General features: G+C 47.8%; 1 protein-coding gene across 1 annotated transcript; it reads right to left on the reverse strand.

Annotated features, from left to right (window-relative positions):
- Positions 1 to 281: 281 nt before the first annotated feature.
- LOC102835559 (chromosome unknown open reading frame, human C21orf33) lies at positions 282 to 16,464 on the reverse strand. The gene is made up of 8 exons (XM_006876809.1): positions 16,263 to 16,464; positions 16,044 to 16,198; positions 15,882 to 15,934; positions 12,071 to 12,184; positions 10,984 to 11,103; positions 4,579 to 4,671; positions 1,729 to 1,885; positions 282 to 410 (listed from the first exon to the last, which is right to left on the reverse strand). The coding sequence occupies exons 1-8, from the start codon at positions 16,462 to 16,464 to the stop codon at positions 282 to 284; spliced, it is 1,023 nt and encodes a 340-aa protein (XP_006876871.1).
- Positions 16,465 to 19,167: the final 2,703 nt, after the last annotated feature.

The following is a 19,167-nucleotide window of genomic DNA, read 5'->3' on the forward strand; positions in this document are numbered from 1 at the left end:
TGGCTCAGACCTTTATTGTGGATGCACATGGTGAATCAAATCATGACAGCTCCTCACAGCTCCGAGAGTGAGTGGCCAGCTGCGCACTTGGGCAGTGAACTCTGCCACCCTCTTAAGAATGAAAGCAAATGAGGCCCAGCTGAAGAGGACAACTCCTACAAATCTTGGCACAAGCATGACCACAGGGCTCCTTCTCTAGGTCGTTTCTAACACCTACATATTCAAGCAGCAAAACATATTCTTGCCATGTTCAGGGGAACTGAAGAGATAGTAAAGAGCGGTCACTTTCCGGCAAGTTCTAGCACCTTCCGCACCATGGCCCCGAGCCCGTCGTGGATGTGGTGGAGTGCAGTCTCACACATGAAGGCGGGGGTGGTGACCACTTTGTTTTTCTGGTCCACGTGGGCTTCGTGAGCAGAAGTTATGGAAAGAAACTGTCAACTAACGTGGACTCCTGGTGTGGCGCTGCAGGATCAGCATTGGATTGTGAATCACAAGGTCAGCTGTTTAAATCCACCAAGCTGCTCCTTGGTAACCCCTATACAGGGTCACTACGAGTCAGAACTAACTTGACTGCACTTCACAACATGAACCTGAGGGAAAATTTCAGCTCCGGGCCCCTGTTCCCAAATGACCAGTTTTAACCTTATCCTCAGCGTCACACCAAACTGGGAGAAAGTCTCCCTCAGGCAGGTTCCTTTGCAGCAGGGGCGTGTTTTCCAGCTGCTTATACTACTTTTTAGGCAACCGGCATCCTGTGATGGTTAACATGTCAACTTGGTCAAATGCTGGTCTAACAACCACTCAACCCACTGCCGTGGTGCTGGTTCTGACTCACAACAACCCTGTAAGATAGACAAGAACTGCTTGATGAGGTTTTTGAGGATGTCAATCTTTGTGGGAGCAGACAGCCTCATCTTTCTCCCACAGAGAGGCTGGTGGGTTAAAACTGCCAACCTAGTGGTAAGCAAGCCAGTGTTTAACCCACTGTACCACCAGGGCTCCTAAAACACTGGTCCAGATTCTGACTAAGCCTTAAATAAAGCAGATCCATCTCTATGACGGGCCTCACCGGATCGCTGAAGGCTTGAAGAACTAAGAGCGTGTGCTGTCTCCACACTATAAATCACACTCCACGTCCTGCTAAAACTCCCTTGCTCCATGCTCTTTACACTGCCTGACCTAGCCTGGGACACAAGCCTGCAGGAGTTTCCAGCCTGCTGCCTGACCTCTGGCTTTTATGTGCCAGTCCTCACAATAGCATGCCCTGAAGTAAATGAGTCTCATGTCTTCTCACATCTCCTTATGTCTCTCTCTCTAAATATACAAGGGGGCTGCAGAAGTATGTGGTAAAACAATTAAAATACAAGTTTTCCATGCACCTTTTGAAGCCTCCTGGCATCTTACTGGTCGTTTCTCAAAAGAACCCTGACTGAGGAAAATACACTTGGAGCAGGAGAGAAACCAGCAATCTTATGGGCAGACACTGGTTTCACAAGCTCAGCACCAGCATGTCAATCGTGAAGGCCCCACTTATTGGTGCTGGTTGGACCCCTCGTTGAACAAGTGCCACAGAAGCGGCACAGAAGTGACAGCCCTCCCGGGAGAACCAAGCATGTGTCTGTGACACATGCACCAGCTGTACTGTGAGGGCACCAAGGGCCAGCTCTGTCAGCAAGAAGACGGCCCAGACCAGATCCTGGTGCCCCCAGCTGCCAGAAAGGATATGGTCACGTCCTTCACACAGTGCCTGGCACCCAGGGCTTTGATGGCCTCTGCAGTACCAGCGTAAGGCCACTTGCCACCTTCCTCCTGCTCGTGGCCCACGGTGACCTCCACACCCCGCAGCACTCTGGCTGCAAGGACGGGTGCGATGCAGCACAGGCTGGAAGGGGTAGAAGGGGTAGAAGTCAGCAGGTTAACATGGGTGATGGACAGGCACTCACAGGACCACGTCTCTCCAAGCAGAAGGGCCCACTTTATCCCATTGGGGCTGGCTGCCCTGGGCTGTGAGAGCAGGAATGTGGTGGGAGGAGTATTGTGGCCTCTGAGCTCCATGTGGGGAGACTGAGGTATGCAATGCACTGCCACAGGGAGGAGGGCCACAGAGCAGGTAGGGGTCTCACAGCCAGTCCACTGAGCCCTCCTGGCCATTCTGGACCCAGTACAGCCACAGTAGCTCCCCAGGGCCTCAGTCCACTCCCAGGAATCAAGCAGTAACAGCAATAGCTGCCATGTGTTTAGCTCCAGCTAAGCTCTGGAGGGTTCTGTTACAATGCAATCACTAACCACAGCTTTGTTCCCTGTGGTTAGCCAGGGGACCTTCTTTAGGGCACACATACACACAGAGAGAGGACACCAGGTCTCTCCTAACAGGGAGTTCCTTGAGGAGCACACAGGTCTGCCAGGACATCTGCTGCGGGGCATCTGAACAGGTAGGTGTCTGTCCAGCTCAGGTCTGCCAATGGAAGCAGAGGGCAGGCGGCTGAAAGCCTGCCTCAAGGAAGGTTCCGTAGCTGTTACTCATCAAAGCCCCTTCTATACTTTGCCCTCAGTGACAAGAAGCTCCTAAGCCCCTTTCATCCAGTTAACCGTCACCCATGGTCACCAGAAACCCACTGGTGATCAGTTCTGCCCTGATCCATGTGCTTAGACAACAGGGCAAGAAATGGCACATTAACTGTGGACAGGGCAATGGAGAGGGAGCTCCTGGCAGTCCCCACTTCCCACCTGCTCCTGCTCAAGGCAATCTGACTCTCCTGTCCTCCCCTAGCAATTCCTTCTCCTAGCTTGTCTCAAACAGGCCTGAGGGTCTTATCTGATTGTCATGACCCTTTCAAAAGCCCAGGTGGAAATTGCTGAAGGAAGCCCTATTAATTACGTATTGAAGTCTCAAACAACTGAAATCACTGGAATTCAGAGACCTGGACTCTGGCCCAATGGAGAGAACACACATCACAAGAAGGAGCATATCCTGTGTCAAGGCCTGAAGCCCATCAGAGACATTCGGGAACAAGCAAGGGGCCCACCACACTGATGGGACCATGGGTGTGGGGGCAGCTGCATCGAGATCAGGCTGTGGAGACAGAATTGGTTCTGACATTGTGGTCCTGACACACTCAGTGGACCAGCAGAACCCTTCCAAATTCCCCCTGTACACTGCCTGCAGGCTGGGAGTGGGGAGAGGGTGAAACAAGGCAGGTAGGTTCAGTGACTTTGAGAGGTCAACTCAGCATGGCCGCAGCAACCAAAAAAAAAAAAAAAAATCCTCCCTTCTAGAAAGTGAAAGGCAAGGAAACCATCCCAAGTAGCCTAATGTAGCCTTCCTACGGACCGATGGACAGAGTGACGTTGTCTACTCTGCTCCCTGTCAGCCCTGGACAGAAATGAGCTCAGGTGAAAGGTGTGCCTCCACACCTGGGCTGCTCAAATTGTCATGTCTGGTCGTGCTTCACTCAGTCACAACAGCAGGGTCAGCACCGGTGCTTCCAGGGAGATGGAAGAAACACAGCTCCCTCTCCTCGACTGGTGGGCTGCTGCTGCAGGGCCCAGCCTCCTTCCCGAGCACTGTCCCTGAGCAACCTGGCTGGATCTGTGTGCCGGGATGCACATATGAGGTGCTGCACAATGCTGACAAACCCCAGCTCAGGGACCAGAGGCTGAGGCCATCTGTGCAGCCTCAGGGAGCCTGGACTGTGGTGAACACCAAGCCAGCCAAGCTTGGGGAACAGCGCAGGATGTGGCAAGGGATAACTAAAGGTTTTGGAGAAGATAGCATGGCCAGCAGGGAACAGTCAGAGGACTGTACCATGCATGGCCTTGTTCTTTCTTGGTTTGTGATCATACAAATAGGAAGCAGATGAAGGTATCAGCCTAGTAACATCACTGTCCTGCTGATATGTGTGTGTTTGTGTGTGTGTGCCCTGCTCAGCCCAGGAGGGGCACCATGCCCAGCTTAGAGAAGCTGAGAGAAGCTGAGAACAGAAGCTGAGAGGCCTCCTTCCCAGGCCCACTGGCTTAGAGAGTCACAAGGTGGCTCCCACATGGGTAAGTCTGCATCAGTCTGAGCAGGTGCCACCTGTGTATGGGAGGACACCCAGTGCATGGTCCCTGTGGATGAGGCAGCAGCCTGGAATGCTGTGCGCATCACCTGTAACGGATGACCCATGACAGAGCAAGTGAGGACACTCCAGGGGTGAGGGCTATGATGTAGGGAATCTGACCCATGGGGGCTGGGCAAGAAGGGGTTGGCTGCTGACACTCTGGGATGCTGGCAGACCATAGGCCTGCCAATGGGGAGATGGAGCACCCCGCTTTCCTGAGAGTCATCAGGAAAAGTGATGTGCCCCCACAAAGACAAAATATTCTAGGCTGCAAGCAACTGGGATGTTTTGTGAAATTCCCTCAGTTAAACAAAATGGGTCGGGTGGGGGTTTAAAAGCACACAACCCAGAGAGGTGGAGCCCAGAGCAGCAGGTCCAACTTAGCACCACAGGCCATTGGTCCTCAGGCCACATCCTCCCTCCAATGTTGCCTGACCTCAACACCCAACCTCATCAGACCCCAGGGCATACACACCCGATGGGCTTCCCAGCACCATGAAATTCCTTCAGGACACGTTCCACATCACTGTTGACTTTGCAGTCCTTCCCGTCCACAGCAAACGTGCTCCTGCCACGAGAAAAGCCCCCTCAGAGAGTGCCACGGCCAGGTCACCTACACACACTGCTCCAGCCCCTCTTCCCAGTGGCCAGGAGAGAAAAGCCTTGTCAGAGGCACTGCCACCCGGCCCTCCACACACAGGCTTCAGTTCCCTCCCCTCCCCTCCCCCTCCAGGGCTGACCTACACACGTGAGACACGGGAATGCACACAGACCGGCACCTGTGTGCAGGTGTCACTGACTGCAGGAAAGCACAGGAAGTGGGGCACAGGAGGGAGAACTGAGGGCAAGAAGGGCTTCAGTCTGCCCCACCCCCACACCAAGACAAAGCTTTACGTATGCACATAGAGAGTCAAAATGCAGGAGAACAGGTAAGAAAGCACAAAAAGGAGTTCCAAAAAGAATTATATAAACACAATTAAAGTTGTTATTGTTGTTGTTAGGTGCCGTCAAGTCGGTTCTGACTCATAGTGACCCTGTACAGGGTTTCTGAGGCTGTAAATCTTTACAGGAGCAGAAAGCCTCATCTTTCTCCCATGGAACAGCTGGTAGTTTCGAACTGCTGACCTTGCGGTTCGCAGCCCGATTCATAACCACTACGCTACCAGAGCTCCTTCAATAGGTATGCATTTATGTCATTTTTCTGGGTTTTGTGGTGCTGCTAAGTTCTTTGTTCCACATAATTTTCTATGCTGAGTTCATTTGTAGGTTTTATTGTCATTCTCATTTCTGTTGTGTTAATGTTTGCTAAATCTTTCTTCTGATTTTCCTCTTTTTTTATTTTGATGTATGGGTGTATTCATTGTCTTTGAAGTTATCCTGAAATTTATTAATTTTTTTCCCCTGCTTAAAATAACAATCTGTTTTGTCCTGAAATCTACTTGACTTCCTTACCATTTGGAAGTTCTGTATCTACACTATTACCTCTTTTTGCTTTGAAGTTGTCTTCACTATACATTGATATCTGAGTCCCTATTTTCAGTCTCATAGGTTTGTTTTACTTTAAATACTTTTATATGTGGGGTGAGGTCTGGGTGGTGTTATCACATATGGTAATCTCAGGTTGTTTGCTATTGTTGGTTTTTAGTCCAAAGAACATCCTTTAGCATTTTTTGTAAAGTTGGTCTGGTCAATGCAAATTCCTTTAATTTCTGTTTATCAAGAAATGTCCTAATTTTGTTGTAGTATTTGAGGGACAGCTTTGCTGGGTATGATTCTTAGTTGATAATTTTTTTTCTTTCTGAGTTTTGTAAATGTCATCCCATTGCCTTCTTGCCTGCATGGTTTCTGCTAAGAAATCAGAGTCTTATTGTCTCTCGTTTGTGGGAAACTTTTCATTTTTCCTGAGCTGATCTTTTCTTGTCTTTAATCTTGGAAAGTTTGATTATGATATGTCTTGGTAGTTTTCTTTTGGGATCTATCCTGTTTGGGGTTCATTCTGCTTCTTGTATGCTTATCTTCTCATCTTTCATGATGTCAGGGAAGTTTTCTTCCAACAACTGTTAAGACGATTTTCTCCATGGTTGTCTCTTTGTTCTGGAATTCCTATTACCCAGAAGTTGTTCCTTTTCATGATATCCTATATAACTCTTAGGCTCTCTTCAGATTTTTCTTTTTTTTTTTTTCTGAATGTTCTTCTAGCATACTAGTATTAAGAGGTTTCTCTTCAAGGTCACTAATTTTGAGCTTCCCTTGTTTCACATCTACTCCTTTGCCCTTTCAATGTATTATCCATTTCTGAGATCTTAGTATTAATCTTCTGGATTTCTAATTACAGGTTTTGTACTGTTTCAAAATTTGCATTTACTTTGTCTTTCTGTTCTTGTAGTGTTTTCCCGAATTCTTCTAAAAGTTTCATTGTGTTCTCCTTGCTTGTCCTTTAGCGTTCTATTGAGCCACTGAAGGTACCCAATTATTATTCTTTTGAATTCTTTTTCAGTTTGCTCCATTACATTTTCTTCTTCAGAAACATTTTCTGGCTCAGCATCTTGGTCATTTGTCTGAGCTATTCTCGTTTGTTTGTGGGAGCTACAAATGTCTGTTGTCATTGGCATATTGTGAAGTTGTTGTATTTGTAAAAACAAACAATGCAGGATCAGGAGAGGAGTAATCTCTGGGGGTTCCTGAAATTCAAGGAACTCATGAGGTGCTTGTGGTAAGGATGTGACAGCAGCGTTCCTGGTCCTATATGAAGTTCCTATTGACCTTGGTGTTATCTATGTTCAGGCCCCTCAATCTGGAAGTAGTTAATAGGGGCCCTTGATGGAGCTGGTTGCACTGTCTGTTAGGACCACAGGGAAGCTGGAGGCAATATTACTAGTTAAAGGCTAGTCTGGTGACACTGTGGGTTTTATAGTTCTGGAGCTAAGCCTACTTGAATCCAGGCACAAAAGCAGTACACCAAGAGTGCAGCCAGCCCCCATCTCATGCTGGTGTGGCTCCCAATCATGTAGCTCCAAATTCCCAGAGAACAGAGTCAGCACTGGGGGTGGATAAAAGTAGGAGCTGTCCACACTTCTGGTCACCAGGGGAGCATGAGGGAAAAGAACAAATCACACCTTTTCTTTTACCCACGCAAATCTACTCTGCCAGGCCTCCCTCTGCTGCCAAAGCTGCTCAGAAGAGGATCCAGCTGCATCTGGTCAGCAGTTCACCAGTCAGTTTTCCTCTCTCACAATCCCTCCTTGGCCTCTCCTCAAGTAAGCGCTACATCCACCCCTCTAACCTTTCTTCTTGAAGTTCAGGTTAGAGAGGTGCAGAATTTTCATCTGTGTCTGTTGTATTTTGTCTCCCATATCTTTGTTGTAAAGAGTCCCTCTAGTGTGCCTGCCTAGCCAGCCATTTTGCTAGAAATCTGTGCTCTTTAACACTTTAAAAAGGTTTTTTTGCAGTAAATTTGCCTAATGTAATATGTCATTTGATTTCTTAACATCTGTTTCCATGAATGTTAAATGTGGATACAAGTAATGTGAAATCTTTGACAACTTCAATATTTTTTCCATTTATCATGATATTATTTACTGGTTCAGTTGTGAGAAAACATTCATATTCTTTACATGGCGGTGCAAACCACTGAAGGCTGTAGTATTTGATGTTTATTAAGTACTTCTTTGCTTCCTGCAAGTAAGGTTGTGTCATCTGAAGCAGAGTGGGTCCTAAATCTAATTCCTTCTGAGTGGTAGTGGTGGTTGTGTGCTGTGGAATCAATTCAGACTCAAAGCAACCCTATATAAAGTTTCCAAGCCTGTAAATCTTCATGGGAGCAAAAAGCCTCATCTTTCTTCCACTAAGTTGCTGGTGGACTCTAACTGCTCACTTTGTAGTTAGCAACCCACTTTGCTACCAGTGCTCCTTAATCCCTTCTGAGTGGTGTTGTATAAACAGAGAATAGCCAGAGAGACACAAACAGGGAGAAGAAAGATGCCACGTGACACGGTGGAGACAGATGCACCTGCAAGTCCAGGGATGCCAAGGATTGCCAGCAGACACCAGAAATTAGGTGGCCATAGACGGAATCGACACAACCAAGACAATGACTCAGACTTCTAGCCTCTGGAACTATAAAACAAGACACTTCTGTTCTTTAAAGCCCCCAACTCGTGGTCACTGTGTTCTGGCATCACTAAGAGGCTCAGGCCAATACAAAGTACAGGACAGTGAGTTTAAGATGCTACCATTTGGTTAAATTTGTAACCTACCCATGTACACAGAATCTCTCTGAAATACACACAAGAAACTGGTTAACAGTGGCCAGATAGGGAGTCTGAGGATCAGACGAAGATAAACTGAATTTCCACAATAAATCTGTCACCACTTGCATTATCACATAACCACACACACACACAAATACCATCAACAACTGCTACCCAGAGAAAGCCTGCCCTAGAGGGTAATAATAGGAGCTCAGCAGAGGACTGGTCCATTAAGAGCTGTCTTTCTTCTAGAAAGTTCACCTAGGATGAGGCTAGCAAGCCAGGAAGAGAGCTTTCCCCCAGGCCCAGACAGGAACAAAAGCTCAGCTGCTCAGATCTGAGGCCAGCTAGCTCACTTACTGCCAGGATACAACTCACCAAGACAAATAACCTCAATTCGTATCAAGTCTGTGCTTAAACTTTAAGTTAATACGATGCTAATTGTCAGCCAAGCTGGGGAGACACTGCCCTAATCAAGTTTTTAGACTGCCTTTCCACTCAACAGGGGAGTTGCCAGAGGTTAGAGGTAAGGGTGACACCTGCGAATAGGACTCCTGTTTCCAAGATAAAAACCTGATCCTGGAATCTAACCTTTTAGAAGTAAAAATGAGCAGATGTAGTTACTCTCTACCTATTCCCCGCCCAGGAGTCTGTGAAGATGAAGACGACCTGGGGAAAGTACTGGAAAAAATGTCAGGTACAATTAATTTGTTAAGACGGTTTCCATTCAGGGCTGAAACCACTACCCAGGCAGAAGAGAAGAGCAAGAACACTGACAGGAACTGGAAAAAGGAGCGTTCAAACCCAGACAGGAGCCCTGGTGGTACTTTAGGATAAGCACATGGCTGCTAACCACAAGGTCCATGGTTCAAGCCCACCAGTCGCTCCATGAGACAAAGATGAGGCGTTATGTTCCCATAAAGATTTACAGCCTCAGAAACCCTATACAGGGTCATTACGAGTTGGAACCAACTCAAGAGCACTTTACAACAATAGCAAACCCAGAGAGAGAAATCCATTCCAAACCCCACAGGCAGGGGGAGCTCAAGGTTCCAGAGTGAGGAAGGGATGGGATCAGAAGCCTCTGGGTGCAGGAACCCCAGAGCTGGGAGGCCCCACAGACAGCTCGGGAGAGTACTGTGCTACTGCAGGCTGGGGTGACAAAGGCAATTTGCCAACAGGCCAATTGAGGGCAGCATGAAGGAAGATGAGACCAGTTTACAAAATGGCGGTTTATATATTAACAAGTTAGCAGTTAGCCAGAGGCAAAATTCAAGCAGGCAGCTGAAATGCACGTCAAAGAATGGCTGCTTGAGATTTAGGTGTGAAAGTTCTGTGAATTGATAGCTGAAGCCACAGGCAGAGATAAAAATCCTAGGGGCACAAAAAGGGTGAGCCACAAACAGGAGATGAACCAGTGAGGGGGCGCAGCCCGGAGACCTGAGAAGTTCCAAAATGGCACCAAGTCAAGAAAGTCAGGGGGCTTCCAGAGTCAAAAACAGAAGAGCCGAGAGGGTGGCCTAAATTTAGGATGGGGAGGTTATGAGTAACCTTTAAAGAATAATCTGTTATCAGCACATCAACATCGAGGAACAACCAAGTGAGTCAAGGATGCTGACCATGAGGAAGGGATGCTGGGATGGAAAACAAAATGGGAAAAATGAGGGAAGGAGGACAGGAGTCAGAAGGGGAGGAGGGACACCCATAATCAAAACTGCAGATTCCCAGGACTCAAAAGCAGCCTGGTGGGCAGGTTAAGCACAAGGATTCTGCTGGGATCATCTCCTATCAGAGACCCTGGAGCAAAAATCCACCCTGGAACATATGGTCCAGACCCTGCTCTGGGACAGGGAAGTCTTATCCACAGGCAGGGGAATTGCTCGACCCCCTGCTGCATTTCCATCCAGATACTCACTACACTTCAGCACACACTCAAACAGATTCAGACAACTTTCAAACATATGGGCAGCTTCCTGTCCTTCTGAAGGATAACAGCTGAGGCTAATGATCCCAGAGATGTGGCAAGACTAAAAAGTCCGTTTCTGGAGACAGACCCTCAGCTCCCTCAGACTGGGACTGCCCCTGGACAGTGAAGCCATACCAACTGTGCTTTCGTGAGACAGAAATGAGACATCAGAGCCAATCAAGGGGGATCTGAAACCCAGAGAACCTCTCAGCAGGATGTGCTGTCACCTCCCAAGCTCATGTCCCAGCAACTGCGGCCCAGATAACAAACCAAAAAGGAGGAAGGACTCCCGACTCCTTCCAAAGAAGCTCATGCAAAACATGTCAACAGGAAAAGCAGCTTTGTGTGTGCAGGGCTCTCCAGAACAGCTGATGTTTTCCAGGTACAAACATGCTTGAGGTGACTATGACGTGGTGCAGGGTACTCAGTGACAATGGGGTCCATTGACTGTGTCAATCAATGATGAGATGTGCCCCTTAGAGACTTGACAAACAGTGAGAAACACTTACGTCCTGCAGAAATGCTAGTGAGCCCCTACATCTAAAGTGGTCTTCTCGTTAATGGCAGGGGCACACATTGTTTGGACGCTAAAGGCCCCTCATGTTGTTGTTTCATCTATCACACCTCACAAAAAGCAAAGAACCCCAAAGTACAAAACACGCACAAGTTTTTGGCTGCTCCAAATCCTCCCGGGAAGATGGCAGCATCATGGTCAGCGGCACGGAGCTTGGCCAGGTCAGTGATCTTGCCGCGTGCAATCCTTGCTGATTCTGTCAGAACATTCCTGGAAGGACAGAACGGTTCAGGGAACAGACGGAAGATGTAAAGAGGAAGCAGGGGACTAGAGTCTTGTTCCCACTGAAAGGCACAGACACATATTCTCCACAAAGATTTTGGCTTAGGGAGCAAAGTTCATACCTGAGGGGACTTGTGTCTCTGAAGCAGAGTTCAAAGTCACTGCCAAGAAAGGTGCTGCACTTACTGTACCAACCATGTTAGGCTGAAACAGTTTTTGGAATTCTTTTAGAATTGCATTTCAGGACCTGCAGTTAATTCTTATGAACCTCTCTGCCTCTGCCAGGGCCTAGGCAATGAAACTTAAAGACTCCACATGTTTATAGCTGACAGAATTTAGTTCAGGGAATCAGTTACATAGCTAACAAAAGGTTCTGACACTACGATGCACGGTGAATGAAACAACTTACAGACTGGCAACCATAGGAAGCTACCACCACGCAGGGCATGTGGAGCAAAGGGGGCAGGTTTGGCTTTTAACTGGGGGTGAGGGAGGAGAGAGGGGCTGGAGCCAGGGATGAGGTTAACACTTCAGTGTCTTCTTTCCCATCATTCCACGCATTGTCTGCACCCAGAGGGAAGACACCGACATGGCGCCTGCGACAGTCTGCAGCACTCAGCAGGAGAGCAACACTCTGGGAAGGGTATAAGGACCGGTGGGGCAGACACTGATGGAGAGGGGCAGCCAGGAAGCACTACAAGCCCTGATCGGAGGGTGTGATAGCTGCGCTCCATGGGAGGCAACCAGCTCAACCTCACCTCACCTTTCAGACAAATGCTAGATGAGAAGTCATCTGTGCCGTCCATGGCACCGGCTCATGGGGACGCACAGATTCACCCCAGGCTCCAGAGCAACCTGACTAGGCTGCTCTGTGCAGGCTGCACTCCAGACCAGCTTCTCAACAAATCTCCATCCTGCCCATTCATCACAGCCAAGGACAGGACGGGTGACTCACCTGGTCTCTCCCTCCGAAGGCTGCCCCTTTGTGTGGTCAATCACATGCATCTGTGGTGCATTCGGGGCAAAGATCTGAACATCAGCACCCCCGCGGCTCAGGTGGACCAGGATCCTGCACATGGACCAAAAACATGGCTTTAAAACATGTCCGACCAAGAATTAGTCCAATGGACTAACAGACCACAGGAATAGCAGTCTCCACAACCCTGACTCTAGATGGTGTCCAGCTATCATTCTCATCTGTTCTATAAGGGATTTCATTAGAAGGTTCCGGCTAGAGTGGGAGAAAAGGGTGAGAAAAACTCAAAATTCACAAACAAGACCAGGAATATTTGTCACAAAAGTGAACCCTGCGGCCTATGACCTTTAGTCTCCCTTCAGGTCTGAACTGAATTTACCTCATGGCTCAATTTCCACCAAATAACAGACAAATCTATAAAGGGAACGATAACACTAGGGAGGTAACAGCGCATTTTCCAAGAACAAATCTCTGTAAGGTTAGGAAGGGAGGACTAGAGATGGGAACCACAGGGAGGAAGTAGGCTAAGTGATGGTTCATTGAGAGGACTGCTATCAATGACATCAAACAAAACCTGTATGAGCTGTTGAATGGAAAACTACCATCTGCTCTCTGTAAACCTTCATCCAATGCACACTAAAATGTTTTATTTAAAAAAAAAAAAAAAAGTCATTGTTGATCCCCTCACGTTAAAGAAGCATTCTATAATGGTGGAATAGGGGAGTAGTGGGCTTTGGAAGCCACTGACATGCTATGAAATCCCAGCTCTACCATCTGAATAAATTTGAAAAATCGAGTCACTTAAAAAAAACAAGCAACATGTCCAACCCAGAAATGTTATGTTAATCATTTTCAAAGACAGGATTTCAGTTAAGTGCCATTAAAGCCAGCAACCCAAATACTCATCAATCCCATTCACTGTCAACCTGAGATCTAGACAGAATCACATGCTAACAAGTACCCAAAAAATCTCAGCATACAAAGGGGATATAGACCTGCTCACGTCACAGAGCGACAAAGCTGGTACCAAGGCAGGTTGTGACTCCACTTCCGATGGCTGTGAGTGGGGCTAGTCTGACCTCTCACAGGCCAAACCCCTACAGTCCTCTACAGGTGAGCACCTCCCAATGAGCACTACATGGGTGAGGAGGCAGCAGCTGCAGGCTTGACAACCAAGCAACAGGGTTCTGTGGTTGAATTCTCACCCTCCCCATGGGAAACCCTGTTCAATCCCGTCCAATGCACCTCATGTGTAGCCACTACCTGTCTGTCAGCGGAGGTTTATGCGGTGCTATGCTGAATAGGTTTCACTGGAGCTTCCAGGCTGAGAGATTAGGAAAAAAGGCTTGAAAATCTATTTCTCCAAAGGTCGGCCAATGAAAACCTTATGGGATCACAACAATCCAAACCACAACCTATCATGGAACGACACAGGACCACAGTGTTCCACTCCACTGTGCATGGGGGCATCTTGAGTCAGGGCCAAGTTGACAGCAGCTAACAAGCTTCGTAGGCTCAGTGCTCAGTTCTCCCCAACTTTTCCTTGGGGCGGGGGTGGGGGGTGGGAGAGAAAGACTACATGAGAGGATCAGGAAGGAGTCCCCCTGCCCAAGGGAGTCTCTAGTGATGACAACAGCAGGCACTGACTAAGAGCTTGCTCTGTACCAAGCAACACTGTGTGACCACTCACTGCCCACTGCCTTGAGACGGCGCTGTAGTTCCATTCCCAGATGAGGAGACTGAGAGCTGGGAGTGGAAGAACTTGCTAAGATTCCAGTAAGGACTTGGCAGTTAGGATCTGGCCTAGGTGTCCTGGTTCTGCTACATGACATCACAGACATTTCCTGACATGTCTGCCTGGAGGGTGTCAAGCCATCAAGCCATGCCCTTCTTCCTCCACTCCTTCCCAAGCCCACACCAGGAAACTCACCTTTGGCTCTTTGCTTCCTACTACCTTAGGCCACTGTGACACTCACTGTTGTGTGGTGTCACCAGCACTCACATGGGCCACACTGCTGATGGGGGGGAGAGTGCCATTATTGTGTAGAGCCACCAGCCTCAGGCGCCTGGGCACCAATTAGGGCCTGAACTTCCTGGACAGGAAGTACAATGGTACTGCAAGTACATTCCCTAAAGGACACCTAACTCTCCTCTCTCCAATTTATTCTGAACTACTTGGGGAACACTGTAAGCTGGTCACCTGGGCAACCTACTGGACACGCTCAGATACTTTTAAAATTAAGTCAACATGTTAACTTGGCTGACAGGGAAGGCAATATACAAAAGGGAGGGTGACAAAGGAAAGACAGTAGGAGAAGACACAGGGAGGAATGCAAGAGTTAAAACTGAAGAGAGGTAAATACTATCAACTGATGGTCCATGAGGATATTGAAATCATTGTAATGAAACAAAGTATATGATTTGTTGACTGTCAAACTGATGATTGGCTCTGTGAACCTTCACTCAATTCACAATGAAAAGTGAAAATAAATAAAATTAAGTCAGGTTTTATACCCTACTTTGGTTGAACAGCAACTGGGATTAAAAACTCATGAGCAGCAAGCTAAAGTACACTTATTTGTCTCTCCCTGTCTAGAGGAAAGAGTGATGAAAATTGAAAATGTTTAGAACCAATTAGTCCAATGGACCACAGGAGTCCCTGAGATCAGAAGAACTAGATAGTGCCCAGCTTCTACTACTAACTGCTCTGAAAAGAATCACATAGCAAGGTGTGGGATACAGTGGAAGAACATGTGGAACAAAATCCAAAATCATAAAAAGGCCAGGCTTTCTGGTCAGACAGAAATTGATGATACCCCGAGGTCCTTAGTCACCCCCATGGCTCAATTTTCAGCCAAGCAATAGATAGCTATAGAGGAAGAACAACAACATTAATAAGGTACACACACCAGAGAATGGTCAACCAATCAAGATCAAAACGGCAGCAATTATCCAACGACAAAATTCAGAAGGACTGGGAAAGGAAGAACAGAAATGGGAAAGATACAAAGAGACGAAAGTGGCACATGTGGTGTTACATCCAAGGGGATTGCAATCAATGAGATGGAATGAAGTGTGTGATTTGTTGAATGCAAAACTGACCATCTGCTCTGTAAACATTCACTCGATTCACAATAAAAAGTTTAAAACTAAAACTTTTAAAAAATTATTTTAATTACAAGTCAAATTCAAACTCTTGAGCTCAATGATCATGAGTTACAACGCAAAATGAAAAACCACATTGCCAGTATTTAATGGCATAGGAACAAGTCCAGATATTGTAGCAAAAATATTTCCAGGGCACACGAGGTGTGACATGACTGCATGGGAAACGTGTACTGAAAAACAGCAGGCAGAAAATACTCAGTAATCATCTCTGAGGGACTGTTGCTAGCTGCCACCAAACTGATGACAACTCAGTAACTGACCCATGTGTGCAGGGTAGAACTATGTTCCACGGGGTTTTCAAGGCGGAGATCAGAAGTAGACCCGAGGCCTTTCTTGGGAAATTTAAATCACCAATCCAGTACCCAAGCGCTTCACTATTTGAGCCACCCGGGGACTACTAGGGACACAGATCACAGTGTGTTTTCAATTTCCTTTGCTTCCGTTTTGCACAGGACACATTTTTTTTTTTTTAACGTTGTGTCGTTTTGCAGGTTGACCTGTCCTTTTAATCCGTGAAAAAGTATTAAAAATGCAAACTTTCTCTAAATGGCGAACTGTTTCAGGAGAAAAGACCCCCCCCAAGGGCTCGGGCGGGAACGAGGACTGTGTCCCTAAGGCTTACGCTGAGGCCTCGTGGATCTCGGTCCCGTCGTAGACGCCGCATCCAGACAAAACCTGGGGAGAAAGAGGCGTCACGCGGGGTACGCACTCCCGTTTCCCGCGAGCCCGAACCCACCCTGCGACCTTCTCTCTGGCCGATAGCCCGCCGGGACCATCCACTCACCAGCGCGACCCTGGCCCCGGAGCGCGGCGTGGAGCCGTGAAGGGCCGCGCGCGGGGAGATCGCCCACCTGCCCGGAGGCAGAAGCCGCAGGCGGCCGGGGAGCTGCGCAAGAACGGAGGCCGTAGCCAAACACGGCGACACCACAGTCCTGACGGCTGCCATGGTTGTTAGCGGTACAGCGAGCTTCGGGAGGTCGTGCAGCAGTGGGCGGGGCCGCACCTGCGTAAGGACGCCGGGGTGGACCTTCGGGGTCCGCCCCCAAGATTGTGGGCAGGGCCGCATCTGCGCAGAGTGCCCGGGATAGAGCTGACTTGCTCGCCCCCACGAGCGTGGCCACGCCTGCGCAGAATCGCCGCGTGTTGACGCAGTACCTGGAAGGACGTATCGCAGAGGGCGAGCTGGATCCCGAGCTCGCGTCCATATGCTTTCGACTGTCAGTGACCTGGGTTTGCGTAGGGGCTAGGGCAGTCAGAAAGCTGCCAAGCCATGGACCCACGTCCCTCTCCAGCTCTGAGTTGCGCTCTCCCACCTGAACTGTCCGGAGGCAGGGATCTCTGCTGTGGCCAAGAGGACACAGGCCCTTAAAGAAATCAGATTCTAAACGCAGAGTAAATTGAATCCCGCAAGCCCTTCACCCAGCTTCTCACAGTAGCCCCTCCTTGCTAGTCGTGGTCTGCACTCACCCCACTCCATCCTGGGGCCTCCATACTTTTAACCAAATCGTATTCCCTCCGTAGCTCCAAAACAGGCTCTCCCAACTGCAGCACTGGCCTTTTCGCACCCATTCATTTTCCGTTGTGGGGTGTTTAGCGTCGTAACGGCCTCACACACGAAATGCCAGTAGCCCCCTTTCCAAAAGTTGTGACAACCAAAACTGCCTCCAGACATTTCTAGGTTCCCCCTGGGAGATGGGGTGGTGGTGTTAGAAAGTACTGTTGAGTTGTTCTGACTTATAGCGACCCTGTATAGGGTTTCTGAGGAGCGACTGGTGAGTGACTGGAGACCCACATTAGGATTAACAGTACAGTGTTTATCCTACAGCGCCCGACCCCTGGACTCAAGGGAGGTAGGCAGGGTGGGAAGAGGCAAAATCTCAGGTGGTTGAGAATTATTGTTCTAAAAGAGATTCCTTTCTCAGTTATCTGTTGTTGTAAGGTGCCATGGAGTTGGTTCCAACTCGTAGGTACCCTATATAGGGTTTCCAAGGAGCGGCTGGTTAGCTGGAACCACCGACCTTGCCGTCCAGTGCATTATCCCACAGGGCCACACCTCAGGCTGTTATACTAGAAATACAAGTAGGTGGTTTTAACAAATGTCAGTCTAGGACTCCTGGTGTGGTGCTGTTCAAACCCACCAGCCGCTCCTTGGAAACCCTATAGAAGGTCACTATGAGTGGCACTGATCCCCACTTAACAACAGGAAGCTAGAAGTCTGAAATCAGGTCCAGCTCTAGGGGAAGGCTTTGTCAGTTCTGGAGGAAGGTTTTTTTGAGATGCTGCTCCTGGGTGATCTTCATGTGGTTCTTTTATATCTCAAAAAAAAGGTTAAAACACACTGCCCATTAATAGGCAACCTATTCCCAAACGGGATTGTAATAGGCAAAGGGTTTCCAAGACTGTAATTCTTTATGGGAGCAGAAAGCCTCATCTTTATGCTGCAGAACTGGTTGTTTCAAACTGCTGACCTTGAAGTTAGCAGCCTGACTTGTAACCACTACACTACCAGAGCTCCTTAACAGCATAGATGTTAGTATTTACTGTATTTGGGGGCACGGGGGAGAGGTTGGTCATAATTCAGTCCATAACACTCCTCTCATAATGCAATTATCATTACTATGCTTAATAATTCCTTAGTACTGAATGTTGTGAAGTGCAGTCAAGTCAGATTCGACTCAGCAACCCTGTATAGAGCTGGTGGGTTTTGAACCTATGGTTCAGAGTTCAGTGCTGATCCTGGTACTGAATACCCAGTGTTAAAACTTCAAATTATCATGTCCAATTCTGTTCTTAGTGTGTACCAATCAGGATCCAATCGTAGTTGGTTCCAATGTCCTTCTGCCTCTTTAAATTTCCACTGACGACAGTACCCAGCCCTGTGTGGATTTGGCTGACCTTATCCCTATGAAGAACTGTACTCTGGTCACCTTTGGCCAGTAATGTCTGGGGATGGCAGATGTTCTTTTATCAGAAGCTGCTGACGTTCAGGGTGTAGATCTGCTAAATCTCTGAAAAATGGTGGTCTCTGACTTCTCCATTCCTTGAGAATGCTCCCATTATCCTATCCAGGAGTCAGCTCACCTAGGTACAGAATAAATGCTTGTCCCTTGCCCCAAATATACTGACTTTCAAACTAAGGCTAGCACTGGTTTAACAGCATCCCAACAGTAACCACTGAAATTTTTTAGCATCATTCTGAATATATGGGTTTAGATTTTTGATGTTTCAATTCAAGCAGTTACTATCCCTGTTGATACTCAAATTGTCATCTTTAAGACTGTTGATTTCCAAAATTACAAAGTTGTTAAGTGTCGTCAATTCGATTCTGACCTACAGCGACCATGTATAGGGTTTCCAAGGAGCAGCTGGTGAGCTTGAACCACCAACCTTGCAATTCAAACGGCTTTGCAGTCTGGCACATTAAACCACAGCGCCACACCAGGACTCTAGGAAGCTAGAAAAATGAATGTGGCGATATTACAGATATTATAAACAAAGATGAGCATGTGATATTTGATTGTCCTTGTCCCTGCCCTTATCCTCCATTTCTGTGGGTCCCAGCTCTTAACCCTTTCCCTGTTGGGCACTGCCACAAGGCAGTCTGATGCCTCACAGCTCCTGGAGAACCAGCTGGCTTCCCCCATCAACTCCAAATACTAAGCAGTACCGGTATGGATTGCATCTCAATGTCAAGAAAACAAAAATCCTCACCACTGGAGCAATAAACAACATTCTAATCAATGGAGAAAAGATTGAAGTTGTCAAGGACTTCATTCTTCTTGGATCAACTATCAGCACTCATGGAAGTAGCAGTCAAGAGGTCAGACGACGTATTGCACTGGGCAAATCTGCTGCACAGGAACTTTTTAAAAGTATTGAAGAGCAAAGATGTCAGCTTGAGAACTAAG

The sequence above is a fragment of the Chrysochloris asiatica genome, unplaced genomic scaffold (genome assembly GCF_000296735.1).
Source record: "Chrysochloris asiatica unplaced genomic scaffold, ChrAsi1.0 scaffold00415, whole genome shotgun sequence".
Lineage (NCBI taxonomy): Eukaryota > Metazoa > Chordata > Mammalia > Afrosoricida > Chrysochloridae > Chrysochloris > Chrysochloris asiatica.

Coding starts and splice junctions, on each gene's coding strand:
- LOC102835559 (XM_006876809.1), bottom strand. CDS start 16,464: ATGGACGCGAGCTCGGGATCCAGCTCGCCCTCTGCGATACGTCCTTCC. Junction 4,672..10,983: donor TTTGGAGCAGCCAAAAACTT/GTGCGTGTTTTG, acceptor TTCTCGTGGCAG/GAGCACGTTTGCTGTGGACG. Junction 1,886..4,578: donor GGTGCTGGGAAGCCCATCGG/GTGTGTATGCCC, acceptor TACCCCTTCCAG/CCTGTGCTGCATCGCACCCG.